The 21,894-nt window shown below is 39.9% G+C and overlaps 1 protein-coding gene and 1 pseudogene across 1 annotated transcript; both read left to right on the top strand.

Moving 5' to 3' along the window:
* The first annotated feature begins 3,162 nt into the window (after positions 1–3,162).
* On the top strand, positions 3,163–17,965 carry LOC149998031 (SKA complex subunit 2-like). The gene is made up of 4 exons (XM_090257723.1): positions 3,163–3,198; positions 6,331–6,417; positions 11,386–11,562; positions 17,376–17,965. Exons 1-4 carry the CDS (start codon positions 3,163–3,165, stop codon positions 17,442–17,444), a joined length of 369 nt encoding a protein of 122 aa, XP_090113849.1. The 3' UTR covers positions 17,445–17,965.
* On the top strand, positions 12,494–13,219 carry LOC149998032 (enhancer of rudimentary homolog pseudogene; annotated as a pseudogene).
* Positions 17,966–21,894: the final 3,929 nt, after the last annotated feature.

Genomic DNA, 21,894 nt, shown 5'->3' with positions numbered 1-21,894 from the left:
GACAGGAGGCCATGGGACCTCTGAGTGGGGACAGCCATTCCTAGGGCTGTTGTCATTGTCCTGGTCCATGAGATTTGACAACAGAATGAGGTTTGAAGTCACACAGACCAATCCAAAACCTGGCCCCTTCTTTTCCTACCTCTGTGCTTTTGTGAAAGCTACTCAAACTTCCAGAGCCTGAGGGTCTCATTCAAAATGGGGATAATAGTTCCTGCCTCACATTGTTTTCTAAGGATTAAATGACATTGTGCTAAACACAGCCCAGTTCCTGGAACACAGCAAGTGCTCAATAAATGGTAGCCAAGAAACAGGTAGGGGATGGTGCTAGATATGTGTCTTCCCTGAGGTTCCCTTGGTCAGGAGGGAGCATTAGTACATGCAAGTGAAGATCCTGAGGCCTAGAGTCAAGCAGATGTCATTGTGACGTTAGGTTTTGCCACTTCTTGACTGTAGACCATTTGGTTATCTTGTGTATTCTCTCTGTAAGGTGCATAGCCTTTATTGAAGTCCAGGGTCCTGACTATTTTTTAAACTCTAGGTTAATATTTCCTACTGGCTCATAACAACCCTTTTAAAATGTCATAAACATTAAGATACTCATAAGATAGCTGAACTTTTAGTATCCAACATGCTTAATGACAATATGCCTAATGACAAGAAATGGAGGTTCATGTAGGTATTTACAGCAGTGCTTTAAAAAATAAGCATGTAAAAATGGTTAAGAAGCCCTGGCTGGTGTGGCTCAGTGGATTGAGTGACAGCCTCTGAACCAAAAGGTCACTGGTTCAATTCCCAATCAGGGCACATGCCTGGGTTGCAAGCTCAGTCCCCAGTTGTGGGTGTGTGAGGCAACCCATCAATGTATCTCTCACACACGCATGTTTCTCTCCCTCCCTCTTTCCCTCCCTTGCCCCCTCTCTAAAAGTAAATAAATAAAATCTTTAAAAAAAATGGTTAGGAAAAAGGTTGTACAACGAAACAATGTAGTCATGTAACTATATGTTCTGCTGTTACACAGTATTTAATACTGTTAGCACTGAATGTTTATTCAAAAATGGTGATATAGGTATTTTGAGTAGAAAGAGATAGTAGTCCATTGTTGTCTAAATCTATGTCTAAAATTGAAAAAAAGAGAGAGGGAGAGAAACAGTATTATAAGCATGTTATTTAGAAGCATGAAGGTAAATGCCAGAGAGAATTATAAGAGTGATAGTGTTGCCTTTGGCAACTGGGAGTCAGGATTATAAGAAAAGAATTCAGAGGACTGCCATTTTTTGTTTGTTTCTCACTATAACAAGCTTTGTATTAGTAGTCGATAGTTAACTTTTCGTATACATCATTAGCTTGAAAAATGGAATACCACTATTCTGGAACTGGGTCATCTCTTTCTAGCTTTTTCCTGGTGGTTGTTCCAGTGCCCATGCAGTCAAATTTCTGAAAAGTTCTGCAAAAGCTGATGTATATCATTCTGGAGATGATTTTTCAATGAAAAAAAAAATCTAGGAACTAAATAATCTTTTCTCCTCTTCTGTGGCTGTGTGGGTATGTTGTGTGTGTGTGTGTGTGAGAGAGAGAGAGAGAGAGAGAGAAAGAGTGTGTCTTGAGCTCTGGGTCATTGTCACTCTAATAGACTTCTAATTAAATACAGTAATCAGCACATGCAGAGAATTTAGAGACTAAGTCAAATTTGTTAGTATCAAAAGGTGCCGTCTGAGATATTCTCAAATTAATGTTACATTAAAATATAACCACAGGTCTATCAAAAATTAAAGATAATTAATTCCTACCTGAAACATGACAGAGGACTCAGCGAGCTAAGGTTTGTATTTATTATCATTGGTTTATTAAAAGTATTAGATGTTGTGTAGAGGACAATTGACCAACTGAAAGAGTATACAGCAGTCTTCCTTGAGGTTAAAATACATATACTTGTTCCCTTTCCAAAAGAGTAATGAGAGATACAAATTCTTTTTACTGGGTTAGGTAAGATTCCAATTGCTCATACTAGGTAGAAGCTCATTTTCTTATGATTACTCAAAGTATTTTTCCTTTTTTTTTTTTTAATTAAAAAGTACTCTTCCTTGCTTTTTACCTCCCTTGTTTTGAAAAGATTTTAAGGGCAACTAAAAACACCCTGCATCACCCTGGCCCCAGTGGCTCAGTTGGTTGGAGCATTCTCACACACCAGAAGTTTGTGGGTTTGATTCTGGTGAGGGCACATACCTACGTTGCGGGTTCTAACCCCAGTCGGGATGCAGCCGCTCAATGTTTCTCTCTCTCTCTCCTTCTTTTCCTCTCTCGTTCAAATCAGTAAACATATCCTGGGGTGTGGGTTAATAAAAAAGAAGTATTAGAAATAGGGTTAAGGTAGAACTCGGCATGACAGTTTTAACCGCCTCGGACCTCCGCCCGGCTCCATCTCCCCTCGAGTGCAGCCAGTCACCACCTCGGAAAATCTTAACAACACAGGCAGCAACAGGCCCAGCCACGGAAGACGCGAGCCGGGGTAACACAGGAAGATATCCCTGCACTTACTAGTCTAAAAGCCCACGGGTTAGCTGAAGTCCAGGCAGCGGCCTCGCCCTCATCATGAAGAAAACTTCAAAATTGAAACCTTACTGTGGAGGGACCAATCGTAGCCACGGTCTCCCCAAGAATGGCGTTCCCAGTGACGTAAGAGCACAATCTGGATTGTGATTGGCTGAGATAGCAGCACGCTCCGGCCAATCATAGCTGAGGCGCTTTGGTATGAATAAGCAGAAGGCGGGAGCGAGGGGAGGAGAAGCAGGAGAGGAAAGAAGGCGTGTCATTTCCTCCTGTGCGGTTTGTGGAAGCCGTTGTGTCATTGGTTGGCTCTTCTTCCGATTGCACCAATCGCAATCTTCTCTGCTGAGCCCTAACTAAGAAACTGAAAGCAGAGATGAGGGTGTAACCAATGAAAAAAAAAAAAAAAAAGAGTGCAGCAACCAGTCTTTTTGCCCAACAGGAAAAGGTGTTTCCTGAGGAAAGGTGTTACCTAGTCGCCAATGGGCGGGTGCTGCCGAAGCGGAGGAGCCAACGAGTGCAAGACGTTGAGTGACAGCTGTCCAATAGGGACCCTCAGTGCTAGTACGGTTTGTGGTTTAAGCGCCGCAGCGGCCTGAGGAATGTCAACTATTCAACATGGAGGTCCAGGAGGTCGATAAGCTGGAATTGATGGTGAGTGTAAAGTGAAGGAGATCTACTGGGTAGTTTATGTTTCCCCGGATGGCCGCCAAAGTGGGACGCAATTTGGAGTCGCCAGAAACCCTGGGCGGAGGCTGGACCAAACCTGAGTTCCCTCCTCCTGCACCAAAGGGAGCTGCCTGCTCTTTTAACCGCTGGGGGGGGGGGGGGGCGTGCAGAGAAGGGGTTACATCCGGGCAACTGGTGAGGGAAATGTCGGGAGAGGCTGAGGGTGTGGGGCCATTGAAATAGTTTGTTCCTTGCCCTCACCTTTCTGCCCCTCAAGGAGCTGTAGCTGGTGTGGACGTTCGTATTTCCACCCAAAGATGTGACTGGAATGGTCCCCACACGCCCCTAGAAGGGGAGAGGTCGGTCACACTCCAGAAAAAGGGGATGGAGGGTGGGGTTGGGTGGGGATAACGGAGTGTAGCGGAGAGAAATCTGTTCGGGGCTGAACTGTTCGCATCCTCCTAGGCGGGCTGGGAAGTCTGAGAAAGGATGCCAGACTTACGGGCTCAACTTCCTAGCGGCCAAGAACGCCCCTAGACCCGTTTTTGTTTGGCCCACAGGGGCAGGCCGTCCTTGGGTGGGGGAGCGAGTGATGGGCACCTGGACCCTAAGCTCCTTTCCTGGAGCACGGGCGGGATCGCACGAGGAAGGCTCCCTGCTCCTGAGGTGCCTGGTTTCGTTCGTTTGTGAAGGTAGGGGGCGGGGGCGAATCGTTGGAAAGGACTCCCTCAGTGCTCGTCCTGCACGGGGGCGCCAGCTGGAGAGTGTCCTAGTTTTCTTCTATGGACGCTTCTCCACTTGCCCTCTTTATTCACTCCCTTCCGTCCCTAGGCTACTAGCTACTAGCTTGATCGGCCGCGTTTTTTTATCTTGTTAGTTCCCTTGTTTTACCTTCAGCGTTACCAGTTTTGTTTTTTCAATTGGGCTGGCTTCCTTTAAAACATGGAATTTGGCGGACTCACCCGTCATTGAGCTCCTGTCGGTTTTTCGGTAAAGAAAAATAAGGTTAAGAAGCCAAAAGCTTTCTCACCCTGCAGTCCGCCCCTCCCCCCCTTGCCATTCACCGTCATTGCTCCTTCGGAATCACACATTTATGCCTGCGTTGCTTTCTCCAAGCAACGCTTTTGCACTGTTGGTGGGAATGCAGATTAAGAATATTTACATTGCTGTGCAGTCACTACCATCCATCCCCAGAGCTTCATCTTTCCAAACTGAAACTCTGCACCCATTGAACAGTAACCCTACATTCTCCCTTCACCCCAGTATCTAGTGACCACCGTTCTACTTTCTCTAGGAATTGGACTACTCTAGGTACTCATTTAATATTTGTACTTTTGTGACTGGGTTATTTCACTTAGCATAATGTCCTCAGTGTTCATCCATGATGTAGCATGTATCAGAATTTCCTTCGTTTATAAGGCTGAATGATATTCCATTGTATGTATGTACCGCATTTTGTTTCCTCATCTGTTAATGGACACGTGTTGCTTCCACCTTTTGGCTATTATGAATAATGGTCCTATAAACAGGGGTGTACAAATATCTGTTTCCGTGCTTTCGGTTTTTTTTTTTTTTTTGGTGTATACCCAGAAGAAGAACTGCTGGATTGTATGGTAATTCTACTTTTAATTTTTTGAATTTTCTATCTCTTAAAGCCTGTTTATAATTTTATTGTCTTCTCAAATATTTTGTAATTGGAAGTGTGTATACATTACTTAAAAGGGGCATGGGAAATTTTTTTTTAATCCTCATCTGAGGATATGTTTATTGATGTATTTACTTATATTTTTTAGGGGGTGGTCAGGGAGGAAGGCAAAAGGAGAAAGAGAGAGAAAAACATCAATCAGTTGCCTCCTGCACACCGGGGATTGAACCCAGCAGCTTTTGGTGTATGGGAGGATGCTTCAATCAATGAAGCCCCCTCGCCAGGGGCTAAAGGGGCATGGGAATTTAAAAAAATAAAAAAACTGAAAGCAGTGGTATAAACCCCAGACTTTTAGCATTTGCCAACTTTCCTGTGTAAATATTTCCATCCTGATCAAATTTTAGCTACCCCTATGATGTCCTTGAAAGTGGAGTTGGAAAGACATGTGTATTAGCACATGATATTGTATTTCCTCTATACAGTTATGATATACCTCAAGAGCACAGATAATAGTAAAATAACTGGGAAGTTATGATTTTTGAGTATTTATTTGTTTTAATAGATTAATTATAAATTCACATAATTTAAATCTTAGTGATACCTGTGTTTAACAACTGGCTTGCAAAAGTCCTTGAAAATTTAGCTGACTCCATCATCCACCCAACTGTCAATTGAAAGCACACTCTGTCATATCTTTCTTTTTTTAAAAAATATTTATTTATTTTTAGAGTGAGGGGAAAGGAAGGAGAAAGAGAGGGAGAGGAACCTCAATGTTGGAGAGAAATACAGATGAGTTGTTTCACACACCCTGACCAGGGATTGAACCTGCAACCCAGACATGTGCCCTGACCAGGAATCGAACTGGTGACCTTTTGCTTTGTGGTAGGACACCCAACCAACTGAGCCACACCAATCAGGGCTCTGTCATATCTTGTAAAATATAAGTTACTCAAAAGCAGGAACCACTATTTTTTGTTACTATTTGACAATGTTAATACATGTGGACTTCCAGGTATTACAAGAAATCATTGCTGAAACGACTCTCTTAAAAAAAAGATATTGTTAAATGGACTATGGGATTATGCTAGTTAAACTTTAAGCAGAAGTAAAATATTAAGTTAAAAAACACACATAGGCTTAAGGGTTTCTGGTTCATAAATAAGTTAAGGGCTTCTAAAATAGAGATTGTTTTAAGGGAACCCTGAAGCCACACATGTGATAATCTTAAGAATTCTGTGGTAATAGAGAAATTTTCAAAATGTTAAGTAGTTTAAAAAATTTTAATAGACCTTGGGTATTATATATAGACCATGGAAGTTTTTTATACTTTTTTATTTCCTTTTTTTCAAAACGAGTTATATATCACTATCAAAATATTAAAAAATATAAAGAGAAAAGAAGGAATAGTTGCAGAATTGTGTTTATTAATATGCCTCTTGCTTCACAAAATAATGATTTATGCTGATTTTTAGTTCCAGAAAGCTGACTCTGACCTGGATTATATTCAATACAGGCTGGAATATGAAATCAAGATTAATCATCCTGATTCAACAGGCGAGGTAATCTGGAAAATCAATGTCTTTTCAAAAGAATATTTTATTACAAGATTTTCTGATAGTATTTCTAATAATAGTGGTTATAACAATTACAGTATTAAGTACTAAGTTTATAGAATCTTAAAATCTTTTTATGTGGGAAACTTGGTCACAGCATATGAGAACACACTATTGTTTCCATAGTCAAGGAAATTTGTGGCTACTTTTTTTTTTTACACTTAAAAATAATTTTTGAGTCAGGAAATAATGAACCATTGTGGAAGCCTCTGACATTGTAACATTTTTTTGATTGAGTGGAAGTACAAATTAAAATATTATTTTATATGAAATTGGTAAAGCATGGTGAGTGTTTAGTTTTTACTGAACATTCTAGCTCCTTACTAGGACTATTCTAGCTCCTTAACTGACTTAGCTTTTTCTTTGTTTTTTTCCTCTTTTCTCTCTGACTGAAGAACAACAAACCAATTCTGGTCCAGTGGTACCACCAAATGACTGGCCAAAGGACTCTGAGTCAGTGTCCTTCAAGAACTATGTGGAAGGCATTTCACATGATGCTCCAACTTTCTCTCCATTTTCCATCTCATCTTTGTTCCACTTCCAGTTATTTTTCTCTTCTACAACTTGTTTTCAAAACAGCTTTATTGAGTCATAATTCACATACTATAAAATTCATCCTTCCAAAGTATACATTTCAGTGGTTTTTAGTATATTCAGAGATGTGCAGTCATCGCAACAATCAATTTTTGAACATTTTCATTACCTCAATAAGAAACACATGGCCATTAGCAGTCACTTCCCAACCCCACCCACTGCCAGCTCCAAGCAGCCACTAATTAATTACTTTATATTTCTGTACATTTGCTGTCTATCTAATGTGAATGGGATCACCTATATGTTTTTTAAACACATTTCATATCTTTTAAATATTCATCCATGTTGTAGCATGAATCAGTACTTTATTCTTTCTTAGAGCTGAATAATATTTCATTGTATGGCTATACCACATTTTCTTATTTATTCATTAGATGATAGACATTTTGATTATTTCCTTCTTTTGGCGACTATGGTAATGCTACTCTAAACATTGATGTACAGGTTTCTGTGTGGATATTTGCTTTCATTTCTCTTGGGTATATACCTAAGAGTAGAATTGCTGACCATATGCTAACCCTACATTTAATACTTTCAGGAACTGCCTATTATTTTATTTTCCAGAGCACCAACACCATTTTACATTATTATCCTTTTTTGTTTTTGGTAGTAGACTATGCATAACAAAATTTACCATTTTAACCATTTAAGTGGTATTAAGTATATTCCCATTAAATGCAACCATGACTACAATCCATCTCCAGAACTTTGCGTCTCTCCAAACTGAAAATGTATCCACTAAACAATAACTCCCCGTTTCACCCTCCCTCCAACCCCTGGCAATCACCATTCTGCTTTTTATCTATGAACTTGACTACTCTAGGTACATTAAAAAGTGGACTCAATACAGTATTTGTCCTTTTGTGATGGCTTATTTCACTTAGCATAATGTCCTCAACATTCACCCGAGGTATAGTATGTATCAGAAGTTCCTTTCCAAGGCCGAATAACATTCCATTGTCTTTATATACCACATTTTGTTTATACATTCATCTGTCAGGGGGTGCTTGGGTTGCTTCCATCTTTCGGATATTGTGAATAATGCCACTATGTACATGGTTGTACATATATCTGATTGAGTCTTTGGGCTGTTATAACAAAATACCACCAACTGGGTCTCATGTAAATAACAGAAGTCCAAGATCAAGGTGTCAGTATGACCAGGTTTGGGCCCTCGTCTCTGGTAGACTTTTGATTATAATCTCACATAGCAGAGGAGAAAGATCTCTCTGAGGCCTCTTTCATCAGAGCACTGATTCCATTCATAATTACTCTGACCTAATCGCCTCCTGAAGGTCCTACCTCCTAAGTCCATCTCCATGGGGGTTAGGTTTTAACCAATAAATTTTGGAAGGACACATTCAGACCACAGTGATTATGACTCTGCAAATATTGCTTTTATCTAAAGTCATAGTATACTGTATTTGCTTTTCCTTTCTTACACACTTCTTTTTCTGAAGCTTATAATTATTTTTTTTTCTTCAATCTCTTTAGTTTCCCTGTGCCTTTATCATTCATTCAGCCTCAGACTTTCCTAACAGAACTGTAAGACTTGTCAACATTGTCAGACACATCACATGATCCCTCAGTTCCATTTTCCCCAGTTCTTTCCCATATCCCTTCTTGTGCTGTTTTTCTGCTCCAGTCCGACCTGCGCAACAGGTCCCCTGCCTGGCTGTGTTTCTGGGATTTCTTTACCAACCTTTCAGTAATTTCTTTAGTTTTTCTCCTCGTTTGGATCATGTGTTTCACTCTTTCTTGTTTTACTCCCTTGATTAGGTGAAGCATATCCTTCAGAAACTTTGAGGAGGAATACACAAAAGGTTAACTTTTTGAGATATCAGATATTTGAAAATATCTTTATTTAAGCTTTATTTAACCCTTTAGTCAACAGATGGTTTGGTTGAATATGGAATTCTAGATTGGAGATTATTTTTTCTTAATTTAACATTATTGCTTTGCGGTTTTTTAGCTTCCAATGTTCTTGTTGAGAAATAGATGCCATTCTAATTTCTGATCCTTTGTGTGTGTTCCTCCTTATTCTACCCTCCCCCCATCTCTCTTGGAACTTCTATAATATTTTATTCATGCTGTGAAATTTATTTTATGGTTACAGTATAGGTCCTTTCATTAATTCTGCTGTTACTTGGTGGGGCTCTTTAAATATGAAAACACATGGATCTGAAGTTTTATAACTTTTCTTACCCAGTATGTTCATAAGAAAAGAAATTCTTTGTTGTGGCCTTTAGTATTTCCTTTATTTTTCCAGTTCTGCTGGAGATCTTTTATCCAATACAATGTCTGGCCTCTAGAAATAGGATGGGAAATATACCCCTAAGGGTGACAGGACAGGTCTCAATGTCATTGGGGGCAATATTGAGTAGATACCACAAAAGGCAGCTTAATATACATTTGGTGTTATTTATTATTTCTTTGCCCATGTCAAACATTCTACTAAGAGTTCTTTTTTCATACTGTCTTCTGTCCCTTCTTGTAATGCTCATGGCATAGGTCTTGATCACTCTCTGCAGAATTATATTACTTGTCTTCAAGTTAGATCTTTTGTTTTTATTCCTTCCTGTTGGATTAAAAAAACAAAAACAAAAACAAAAAAAAAAACATTTCCATCATTAAAAGCTTAGAGAAAAATCTCCAAGGAAGCGGAGAGGGGAGGGCGATGAACTGAGTCTCTGCCTATAGCCATGATGAAGGGTCCATGAAGGAGATATTTGAAGAGCAGGAAGGTAACTAAGATGATACAATTTTATGGAAATCAAGAGTTTGTTTTAAGGCCATGGCCAGGTAGCTCAGTTGGTATAGCATTGTCCTAATATGCCAAGATTGTGGGTTTGATCCCTGGACACATACAAGAATCAACCGATGAACACACAAATAAAGGGAACAACAAATCGATGTTTCTCTCTCTCCCCACTTCCTCTCTGTCTCTAAAAATCAGTCAATAAATTAATTTGAAAACTTACAAAAAGAAGGTTATTAAAATTTTATTCCATAGGGCAAGCCTGACCTTTAAATTATTTTAAAGTTTTGCAAAGAATACTAGTCTGTGGGTATGTTAAACTGAGGAAGTATATTATAGGATCTCAAAGGTCAGTGGCAAATGGAAAAAAAATGAAACTGGTTTTGAAGTGACAAGAGAGTCAAGAGAAGGAGTTAATTTTTCCCTTAGTATTGGGGAGATGTCTATATGTATTTGAAGTCTCTAAAGGGTACTGAAATGGTTATTGAAATAATAGGAAAGTCAAGTTACGGAGGCCATGGAAAGGAACGACAGCAATAGTGGCAGTGTTAGGGGGCTGAGTATGGTGAGAATGTCTATAGATGTTCTCCTTTCGGGATGCAATGCCAGGAAGGGAGTTTTTACTAGATGTTTTCTGCCTTCTCAGTAAAGTAGTCAGTGAGGTCTTATGGCAGGAAGGAGTAGGTGGAAATTGAGGGAGTAGAGAAAGTTTGGAATAGCTAGTATTGAAGGTTTGCTAAGGAACCATCAGGGATTGAAAGGAGTTACCAAGTGGCAGAAAGGACCCAGTTCAAATGAAATGTCTTTTATGGAATAGTGATTATATTCCAAAAAGACTTTGAAAAACCACTTAATATATAAATATAGTTGCTTGAGTTGCCATGAATTTTATATAATGAAGTCAGCGAATTGGTATTTATATATACTTTAGCCCCATGGCAGTGTTTAAGAATTTTATAAGTGGTTCACATTGTCTTATTCTTTAACAACAAATTAATATAGTTCCTTTAATCATCTTCTGAATCGCGTTTAAAATTGTATTTTAGAAATACTATGCAATTCATTGGTTTGAACTATGTATCAAACACTATGCATTTAAAATGACCTTATTTGATGTTTAATTGCTTTTTTGTGGACTATTTCTATACGTAGGCTTTATTTTTTTTAATTTTTATTTTTCAATTATAGTGACATTCAGTATTATTTTATATTGGTTTCAGGTGTACAGCATAGTGGTTGGACAATTATATAATTTATGAAGTGATCCTCCCAGTAATTGTAGTACCCACCGAACACCGTGCATAGTTATTAGAATATTATTGACTGTATTCCCTGTACTGTACTTCTGTACCTAGACTTTAAATTCCTTGAGGATAGAATCTAGGTCTTCTACTTACCTCTTTCTTTCCCTTCTCCATCCTTGTCACACAATTGCATAATAAAATATTCACAGTGTTTCTTAAATGGATGGTAGAATGCCTTGTATTTATTTTAATTCTTAAAAGAAGTTTAATTTTTCATTTCCACAATTTAATATACATATATATTTTTTCCTGATGTAGAAAAATCCAGTTACACTCTTACAGAAATTGTCAGCAATAAAGTCTCGATATCAGACTTTGCATGCACGCTTTAAGCCGATTGCTGAGGAGCAGAAAGAGACTAAGAGCCGCATCTGTGCTACTTTCAGTAAGACTATGACCATGATACAAGAACTCCAAAAGCAAACAGACCTGGAGGTAATGCTTTCAATTGACATGTTAAATTTGTAAAGTTTTTATTCTGAGTGTTGCTTTGAAAGATGAATCCTCAGTAATGTTCATTTTAAAATTCATCAGTTTGAACTGTTGATAGAAATGAGGTTTTCTTGATTCCCTTTTAATTTATTATCTCCTTGTATTTTAAAATGAGCATGTGAACTTGGCATGGCTGATTAAGAGGTATGCTGTCTTGGATTATGCTGTCATGGCAGAAAAGGTGATAATACTTATTAAATCTACCAGCTCTGTTGGTTCCATAATGTAAGGGACAAAGAAACTAGTGACCCTCAAACCAGTAGGAAATAATTAATAGCAAAGGACAAATGTAATTGAATCTTGAATTAGGGGGTCTCCGAGTCAACAGTATTAGCATACATACAAGTCAGGAAGTGACATTCTGCAGTTCATCACAAATGTCTCTGAGATCAAAGGGGGGAAGATATTCATCACCAAACACAGGGAAATGGGAAAATGTAGCTAGACAGCTCAACAAACAAGTTAGCAAATCTCCAAGGGAGAGCTGGAGACAGACCTATAACCAGATTACCCTTAGTTAATTACCACCCTCAGTTAATTTAATTAATCAAGTTAGACTGTAACTCCAGAGTATCCAGCATGGAAAAACGGAGGAGGAGGGAGAGGGGAAGGGGGTTTTACTTGCATTAGGTTAAAGCCAGCTTGCTTTGTCTGTTGGGGCACGCATATCTTTGTTTCGTGCCCCCAGCTCTGCAGACCTGTGAATGAACAACGCATCGGCTACTGCTGAGTCCTGTGTCCTGGTGTTTTTATTGTGAGCATTTCTCACAATAAGAACTAGTGAGAAGGGAAGGAGGATGGGGAGTGGAGGGAGCTCACCAAACCAACTGAAGGAACGAACTATAAAAAAAAGTCAGTTTTCGGCGTGCGGCTAAGCTCGTGTGAGGTGGTGGTGTCGGCGGCGGCTGCAGTGAAAGAGTTGGCGCGATGTCTCACACCATTCTGCTGGTACAGCCCACCAAGAGGCCAGAGGGCAGAACCTACGCCGACTATGAATCAGTGAACGAATGCATGGAAGGAAGGCGTTTGTAAAATGTGTGAAGAACATCTGAAGAGAATGAATCCCAACAGCCCCTCTATTACATATGATATCAGCCAGTTGTTTGACTTTATTGATGATCTGGCAGACCTCAGCTGTCTTGTTTACCGAGCTGATACCCAGACATACCAGCCTTATAACAAAGACTGGATTAAAGAGAAGATCTATGTGCTCCTTTGTCGGCAGGCCCAACAGGCCGGGAAATAGTTGTGCCGGAAGATTGAGGGTGGGCTTGGAATACAGGTGTACAGTGATCTGTAGTGGGAGTTTTGTATTATAGTAATCCTGTTTCCATTTTGGTACACTCTAGTCAGGGTTGAATGTGCTAGATGATAATGGCATCGAACAAGATCACCCCCCTTTTTTTCTTTTCCTGTTTTTTTTACTGAAACATTGTTATGATTTTGAGGAAAGTTTTTCTTCATCAGTTAATGTTCATATCTACTTTGCAACATTCACTGTACTAACCCTTCAAGTTGGGGTCGGGGTGGTGACCCAGTTTAGTTATGTCCTAAGATAAAGTCTTGGTGCAAAATAAATAAATGTTCTTTAGTTAAAAAAAAAAAAAAAAGTCAGTTATAGATGCTTTCCAGACTTCTCAGTCAGAATACTATTTTCCTGTTTTGGGGACAGTAGAGGGAGATCCTCTATTTCAGTTGCAGTAAGGTACAGTAAGGTGACTTTTTCATTTAATCCATGTGAATTTGGGGCAAATGTTGGCTTGATCAGCCAGACCACCTGGGCCATTCAGTAGCCAAATGTGGCTATATAAATTAAAATTCAAGTAATGAAATAAAATGAAAAATTCAGTTCTTCATCTACTGATCGGACAGTGCAGATATAGAATATTCCCAGCATCACAGACAGTTCTATGGGACAGCACTGCCCTGGAGATTCTAATTCTGTAGTTAGTTATATGGGGTGTTCTAGATTTGGCAGTATCTGTAGAGATGACCTAAAGTAGTCCCCTTACCTGCAGTTTGGCTTTCCCCAGTTTCATTTACCTGGAGTCCAAAAATATCAAATGGAGAATTCCAGAAATAAACAATTCATAAATTTTAAATTTCAAGCTATTTTAACATGATGAAATCTTGAACAGTCCCACTCCATTTTGCCTAGGGATGGAAATCACCCCTTTGTTCAGAGTATCCACGCTGTATATGCTACCTGCCCACCTGTTAGTCACTTTTTAGTTCTTTCAGTTATCAGATTGACTGTCCCAGGACAGCAACCCTTGTGTTCGAGTCACCCTTATTTTATAATATTTAATGCAAGAGTAGTGATGCTTGCAATTTGGATATGCCAAAGAGAAGCCAGAAATTGCTTCTTTTAAGTGAAAGGGGTGAGTACAGTACAAGAAGATATTTTGAGGACTTCCGGCCAAGATGGAGGCATAGACAGACATGCTGCGTCTTCCTCCACAACTAAGAAGGAATACAACTACCTCAAAACTAGAAACAACCAGAAGCTCCAGAAAATCAAACTGCATGGAAGTCTAACAAACAAAGACAGAAAGAAGAAATCCTCATCCAGCCAGGTAGGAGGGGCAGAGCCAGGGCGGAGAGGACGAGGTGTGGTGGTGGTGGCAGCAGGCCAGTGGAAAGCATAGTTACACATTTCAAAAAGTCAGGAGGGACACCTGGGGAGTGTTCTCAGCTCCTCACCAGACCTCGCAGCTCACGATCCCAGCACTGGGAAAAATCAAGCCTCATTGCTTCTGACTGTGCAAGCCAGTGGGGGTTGGGGCGGAGGCGGAAACTGCCGGTCTCTTAGTGGAGTCCACTTCTTTAAAGGGCTGCTACGGTCCTAGAACATACGCAGATCCACCCACCCTTGGAACGACGGCCAGGGCAATAGCCAGAGGGGTGCCAGTCCCATACGAAAGTGAGAGAGGTGCCTGGAGAAGGGGCAAGTACTGGGCAAGTGGCATTGTTCCCTCTCAGACCCCTCCCCCACCCACAGCGCCACAAGGACGTGAAACAGGTCATCCTGTACTGACGAATCCCTAAGGCTCCGCCCTTTGCAACGTAACAGGAGCGACAGCTCTACCTAAGACACAGAGGCAAACAAACATAGGAGCCTGTCAAGATGAGCAGACAGAGAAGTATGGCCCAAAAGAGGGAACAGATCAAGGTTCCAGTGGGAGAACTAAGTGACGGGGAGTTAGCCAACCTAACAGGCACAGAGTTCAAAACACTGGTGATGAAGATGCTCACAGGCTTGACATATGCTTGACTGATATGCTTGAGTATGGCAAATGCATAAGAGAAGAAGGCTATACTAGGTGAAATGAAGGAAAATTCACACAAAACCAAGGGTGAAGGGAAAACCGGGGTTCAAATCAATGATTTCGAACATAAGAAAAAAAGTCAACCAGGGCAGGAGGAGGAAACAAGAATTGAAAGAAATGAGGAGAGGCTTGGGAACCTCTGGGACAACTTTAAACGTGCCAACATCCGAATCATGGGGGTGCCAGAAGGAGAAGAGGAAGAGCAAGAAATTGAAAACTTATGTTAAAAAAATAACGGAGGAAAACTTCCTAAATTTTGCGAAGGAAGTAGACATACAAGTCCAGGAAGCACGGAGCGTCCCGGGCGAGCTGGACCCAGAAGGGACCACCCCAAGAAACATCATGATTAAAATGCCAAAGGTGAAAGATAAAGAGAGAATCCTAAAAGCAGCAAGAGAAGCTGAGAGTTGCCTACCAAGGGGTGCCTATAAGACCATCAGCTGATTTCTCAAAGGACACTTTGCAGGCAAGAAGGGACTGGCAAGCAGTATTCAATGTGATGAAAAGCAAGGACCTACAGCCAAGATTATTTTATCCAGCAAAGCTAGCATTTAGAATGGAAGGGCAGATGAAGTGCTTCCCAGACAAGGTAAAGCTAAAAGAGTTCATTACCACCAAACCATTATTATATGACATGTCAAAGGAACTTAAGAAAAAGAAGATCAAAACTATGAACACTAAAATGAGAACAAACTCACAAATATCAGCAACTGAATAAAAAAAAAAAAAACAATCCAACTAAGCAAACCAGAATAGGAACAGAATCATAGGTATAGGGTCATTTGGAGGGTTATCAACTGGGAAGGGCTTAGGGGGAGAAATGGGGAAATGGTGCAGGGATTAAGAAGCATAATCACTTGGTACAAAATAGACAGGGGGAAGTTAAGAATAATATAGGAAAGGGTGAAACCAAGGAACTTATATGCATGACCCATGGACATGAACTAAGAGGGGTGGGATTGCTGGAGGGAAGGACGGTACTGGGCAGAGGGGAGCAAAGGGGAAAAATAATTGGAACTACTGTAACAACATAATAAAATATACTTCAAAATATATACAAAATATAAAAAGATATTTTGCGATAGACCACATTCACATAACTTTTATTACAGTATATCATTATAATTATTCTATTTTATTATTGGTTATTGTTGTAAATCTCTTACTGTGTGCCTTATTTATAAATTAAGCTTTATGATAGGTATATATGTGTAGGAAAAAACAGTATAGATAGGGTTCAGACTATCTCCAATTTCAGGCATCCATTGCGGGGCTTGGAACATGTCTTGGGACGACTGTATATATTTAGGCAGATTTGGAACTATTTGAGTGATTCTTTAGGTTCTACCTCCTATTATTTCCCCATATAACATTTAGTTTCAGCCAGCCTGTTTGTTGGTGCTCTGTGAAAATCTTTTACAAGTTCCCTTTGGCTTCTCTTCTTCCCTTTGCTTTTGCTCCTATCTGCTTTTGTGAATACTATTTGCTGCTTGTTTTCTTAGCATCTGTTCTTCCTTCCTGCCTTACAGAGCACTGATTTTTCGTGAGATGTGTGCCATCCCTCACAGCCTCATGCCTGAGATAAATAACGCTAGCACTATCCTCAACACCAGTGTGTGCCTGATTGGTAATGGGAATGGATTTTCCTTTAACTAAACTTAATCCAGAAATGGGTTTTTAACCGAAATGATATGTAAGGAGGGAAAGTCTGAAAGTAGAAACTGAGGAAGAGTTTCCTCTCACTTCTGAGAAAGCCCTGGGAAAAGAAAACTTTCCTTCTAAACATTTTGCATAAATGTGATGCCTAGATCTATTTTCCTGTCAGCTTGAGGAAAAAGCCACCATCAAGGATGTCAGAGACATGAAATGGAAAAAAGAGTCCTTATATTCTTGAGCTCCTAAATAAACCAGCCCTGAAGTCTGCCCTTCTGTATTTATTTTGCAAAGATAATAACTTTTCTGATCATTTATCTATTTCGAAATATGTTTTTGTTACTTGCATCTAAAAGCATCTTAATTATCCTTCAAAATTTAGCCCAAGTTTCTACTTCTGAGGAAACTTCCAGGTTATTTTTCATTTACATTTGTTTACCAAAATACGTTTACAGTGTGGCATTCAAACATCATATCTTTGGTTCTGTTAAATTATAGTCCTTAAATTGTTTGATTTCTTGGTCTTGTTTCTTCAACTTAATTGCAAGTTCTTTGGAAGTTCAAACATCAGAGTACTTTGTATACAGATAGCTAAATAATCTATTTTTCCCTGCTTCCCTAAATTTGTGATCACATACATAGTATGAGTTTATAGCAATTATTGGTGTGATAAAGAAGTTAACAATTTGACAGTCTGTAAAGGTTTTCATAAAAATAAAGTATATTTGAGCCTTTAAAGGTTTTGAAATAAAGACTTTGTTATTTGTTTTCTAGCTGTCACCACTGACTGAAGAAGAGAAAACTGCGGTACAACAATTAAAATCTCACGTATCAGACTTATGAAGAAATGGACTTGCAGAGGGGAACTCTAATAGAGTAGAGATCAATTTCAGAGAGATTTAGGAGGATATCTTGTTAGCACTTGGTACTTAGAGGTGGGGTATGGTGAAGGAGAAGGTCTGGCCTGGGTAACTAGAAAGTGATGCCTTTCAGAAGAGAAGGGAATATGAGAAGGGCAGATGTTCCTAAATTTCAGTCAAAAGGATGTAATGGGAATAAAGGGATTTAAGCACACATATTTAGTTTTGCAATTTCAGGCAAGGAAGTGCTAACATTATTTTGCATCTGTTTTTGTATAATCAGGGTAGCACAGATGTCCTATTGTAAAAGAATGTTTATGCACTATAAGTCAGTCCAATGTGAATAAGCATGCTTTAAAAGATAGAAAAAGTATTTGTATTATGTTATACAATATATTATAGAACTCTTCATTTTTGAAAATTTTGATTGAAGATGTGGTCACATTATCAGTGAGACTGCTATGTGACCTATAGTCTCCCATAAAACCTACCTTTTATAATCTGGTTTTTCTGTTGAGAGCCTTTTATTTTTGTCCTGTTCCTTCTGCTTCCTAATGTTGAACAGCATGAGTTCTGCTTTCCAGTGCTCTCTTAGGCTGTTCCTTTTGTATTTCAATATGACCTTTGTTCTCCTTCAGCCTATATTACTGTAATGGTTCATACTATGTGAAAGCTAAGAAATTGAAATCAGAAGAGCAATGGCGACTGCTGCTTGCCAGTTTTGTGTGTGTTTGTATATGTTTCCTTCATTATTTATTTATTTAAGATTTTATTTAATTTTAGAGAGAGGGGAAGGGAGGGAGAAAGAAGGGAGAGAAACATCAATTGGTTGCTTCATGCACACGCTCTGACCAGGAACCGAACCTGCAGCCCAGGCATGTATCCTTACCAGGAGTTGAATCGGCGACCCTTTGCTTTGCGGAAGGATGCCCAGTGAAGCCACACCAGTCAGGACCCCTTATTTATTTTTTTAATAACTTGACAATAAGGTAACTGTCCAAAGTAGGGGCAGATCTTGATATAAATGTTAATCGCAGGGTTATATATAATAGTAATACACACATCTGGCTAATAGCAGGCAAGTAGGAAAATAAGTCATGGTGTATTTATGCAATAAGAGGTGAGAGTTGTCTATAAATTTATTACTTTTAATGTTCTGGGAAATGCCAAATGGGGGAGGGGAAGCAGATACTGAAGTTGTGAAGTTAAGGTTGGGCTTTGACATGTATCTGAGATGTAAATAGCAGGTTTTAAATTTCAGCTGTGTGACCTTGAGCAAATCACTTAACTTCTATGTGCCTGGATGGTTGGAAGCACAATGAGATGGTGTTTGGTTTTGAAGGATACTTAGCAATCCTTCCATAAGTGATCTTTCCATATATGTAATAAAAATGAAGCATTGAAAGGACTAGGAAAAATGAATACAATATTGGGTCTGTAGGTTATAGAATTATACCTCAATATAAATTTAAAAATTTCTGTTATGAGAATGTATTTGTCTCTTGACCAACTTACAATAGCTGAGAAAACGGGGTTGGGAGAGTAGCTGCAGTTAAAATTGTGTTGTTTTGTTAGAATATTTCAAGAACAGAAAGCCCCCCCCACTTTTATAAAAATTGGAGAAAAATAAGTCACACCTTAGTAACAGATACTAATTTTATCCAGTCCTCAGGCAATTGATATTAAGGAAGTTCCTGTACATAAATTTTGGTGAGAGAATTTTTCAGTCAGATTAATCTTCCTAAATTCTCTTCGTCCATGGCTCACAGTTTAAAAAAACTTCTTGTTGTCCACTACTTATAAGAAAGTCCAGACTTCTGGCCAAGATGGAGGGCTAGACAGACATGCTGCGTCTCCCTCCACAGCTAAGAAGGAATACAACTACCTCAACACTAGAGACAACCAGAAGTTCCAGAAAATCAAGCTGCATGGAAATACAACAAAGAAAGAAAGAAGAAATCCTCATCCAGACAGGTAGGAGGGGCGGAGCTGGAGTGGAAAGGATGTGGTGTGGTGGCAGTGGCAGCATAGGCCACCAGAAAGCACAGTCACATCTTTTAAAAACTAGGGAGGGACACATGGGGAGCTCTCCCAGCGCCAGACCAGACCGAGCACACAGCTCACAGTCCCAGCACCAGGGAAAATCAAGCCTCATTGCTTCTGACTGAGCAAACAAGTGGGGGTTGTGGTAGAGGCAGAAACTGCTGGTCTCTCAGCAGAGTCCGCTTGTTTAAAGGGCCCCCACAGTCCTAGAATGTCTGCAGACCCACCCCTTAGGGCACAACGGTCAGGGTAGCAGCTAGAGAGGTGCCAGTCTGGTGCGGAAGTGAGAGAAGTGCCTGGAAAAGGAGTGAGAGCTGAGCAAGCATTATTGTTCCTTCTCAGACCCCTCCCCACATACAGTGCCTCAATGTGGTGAAACGGGTCAACTCTACTCACAATCCCCAAGGCTCCGCCCTTACAATGTAACAGGAGCGACAGCTCTACCTAAGACACAGGCAAACAAACACAGGAGCCTGTCAAAATGAGTAGGCAGAGAGAAGTATGGCCCCAAAGAGGGAAAGGATCAAGGTTCCAGTGGGAGAACTAAGTGACAAGGAGATAACCAAACTAACAGATATTGAGTTCAAAACACTGGTGATGAAGATGCTCACAGGCTTGACATATGCTTAAGTACAGCAAACGCATAAGGGAAGAAGTGAAGGTTACGCTAAATAAAACAAAGAAAAATCCACAGAAAACCGATGGTGAAGGGAAGGAAATGGGCTCAAGTGAATGATTTGGAACATAAGGAAGGAAAAAAACAGCCAGCACAGAATGAGGAAACAAGAATTGAAAAAAATGAGGAGAGGCATAGAACTCTCTGGGACAACATCTGAACCATGGGGCGGGGGGTGGGGGTGGGGTGGTGCCAGAAGGAGAAGAGGAAGAGCAAGAAATTGAAAGCATATTTGAAAAAATGAAGCAGAAAATCCCAAATTTGGCAAAGTAAATGGACATACAAGTCCAGGAATCACAGAGTCCCAAACAAGCTAGACCCAAGGAGGACCACGTGAAGCCACATCATAATTTAAATACCAAAGTTCAACATAAAGAGGGAATCTTAAGAGCAGCAAGAGAAAAGCAGAGAGTTACCTACAAAGGGGTGCCTATAAGACCATCAGCTGGTTTCGCAAAAGAAACTTTGCAGACAAAAAGGGACTGGCAAGGAGTATTTAATGTGATGAAAAGCGAGGATCCACATTAAGATTACTCTATCCAGCAAAGCTATCTTTTAGAATGGAAGGGCAGATGACGTGCTCCCAAGACAAGGTAAAGCTAAAGGAGTTCATCATCACCAAGCCATTATTATATGAAATTCAAAGGGAGTTAATTATTAACAAGAAGATTAAAATTATGAACATTAAAATGACAACAAACTCACAAATGAATATAAAACAAAAAAATCCAACTAAGCAAACAAGAATAGGAACAGAATCATAGGTATGGGGATCATGAGGAGGGTTATCAGTTGTGAGGTGGAAGGGGGAGAAATGAGGAAATGGTGCAGGGATTAAGAAGCATAATTGGTTGGTACAAAATAGATGGGGAAGATAACAAGAGGAAGGGGTGAAGCCAGAGAACTTACATGCATGGGCCATGAACATGAACTAAGGGGGTGGGATTGCTGAAGGGAAGAGGGGTACTGGGTGGAAGGGAGCAAAGGGAAAAAAAATTCAGATTACTGTAACAACATAATCAATAAAATATATTTATAAAATAAAATAAAAAGAAAGTCCAAATACTCCCTGACTGGTATGGCTTGGTGGGTTACGCATCATCCTGCAAACAACAAGTTCTCTGGTTCAGTTTCTGGTCAGGGTACATACCTGGGTTGTGGGCCAGGTCCCCCGTTGAGGGCGTGCAAGAGGCAGCCTTTGGCTGTTTGTCTCCCTCTTTATCCCTTCCCTTCCCCTCTCTGAAAATGAATAAAATCTTTTTTTTTTTTTTTTAAAAAAAAGGTCCAAACGCTTTGATACTTAAGAATTTTATAGGTTATTGTTGATTCTCTACATGTGCACTTCTAGGTTGGGTGAAGTGTAATAGTTGTTTGCAAACAAACCAGAAAGAAAAAAATTAAATTCGGATTAAGAATCTGATGCAAGTCCTTCGTCTCATACCTTCAATTCCTGCAATATTTAAGCATGTCCTATACCAGAAAATTGTAGAAAGCAGCCGCCAATATAGGAAAGCTCGATGCAGTTGATACCCATTTGCACTTCGTATAGTTTCATGGCAACAGCGCATCTCAAGCGGCAAGAAATGCAGCCTGTGGTGTGGCACTTAGATCTGCACAATTTATGGTCCCGTTCAGGTACCCCCGAATGAAGAAACGCCACCGCTCTGGTTTTCGCAGTCTTGAGCTTCGGAAGTCTTAAAAACCTGAGACTGGG

Source organism: Furipterus horrens, unplaced genomic scaffold (genome assembly GCF_987537825.1).
Source record: "Furipterus horrens unplaced genomic scaffold, mFurHor1.1.pri manual_scaffold_11, whole genome shotgun sequence".
NCBI lineage: Eukaryota > Metazoa > Chordata > Mammalia > Chiroptera > Furipteridae > Furipterus > Furipterus horrens.
This window is presented reverse-complemented; position numbering and strand designations above follow the sequence as displayed.

Coding starts and splice junctions, on each gene's coding strand:
- LOC149998031 (XM_090257723.1), top strand. CDS start 3,163: ATGGAGGTCCAGGAGGTCGATAAGCTGGAATTGATG. Junction 3,199..6,330: donor TCGATAAGCTGGAATTGATG/GTGAGTGTAAAG, acceptor GCTGATTTTTAG/TTCCAGAAAGCTGACTCTGA. Junction 6,418..11,385: donor ATCCTGATTCAACAGGCGAG/GTAATCTGGAAA, acceptor TTCCTGATGTAG/AAAAATCCAGTTACACTCTT.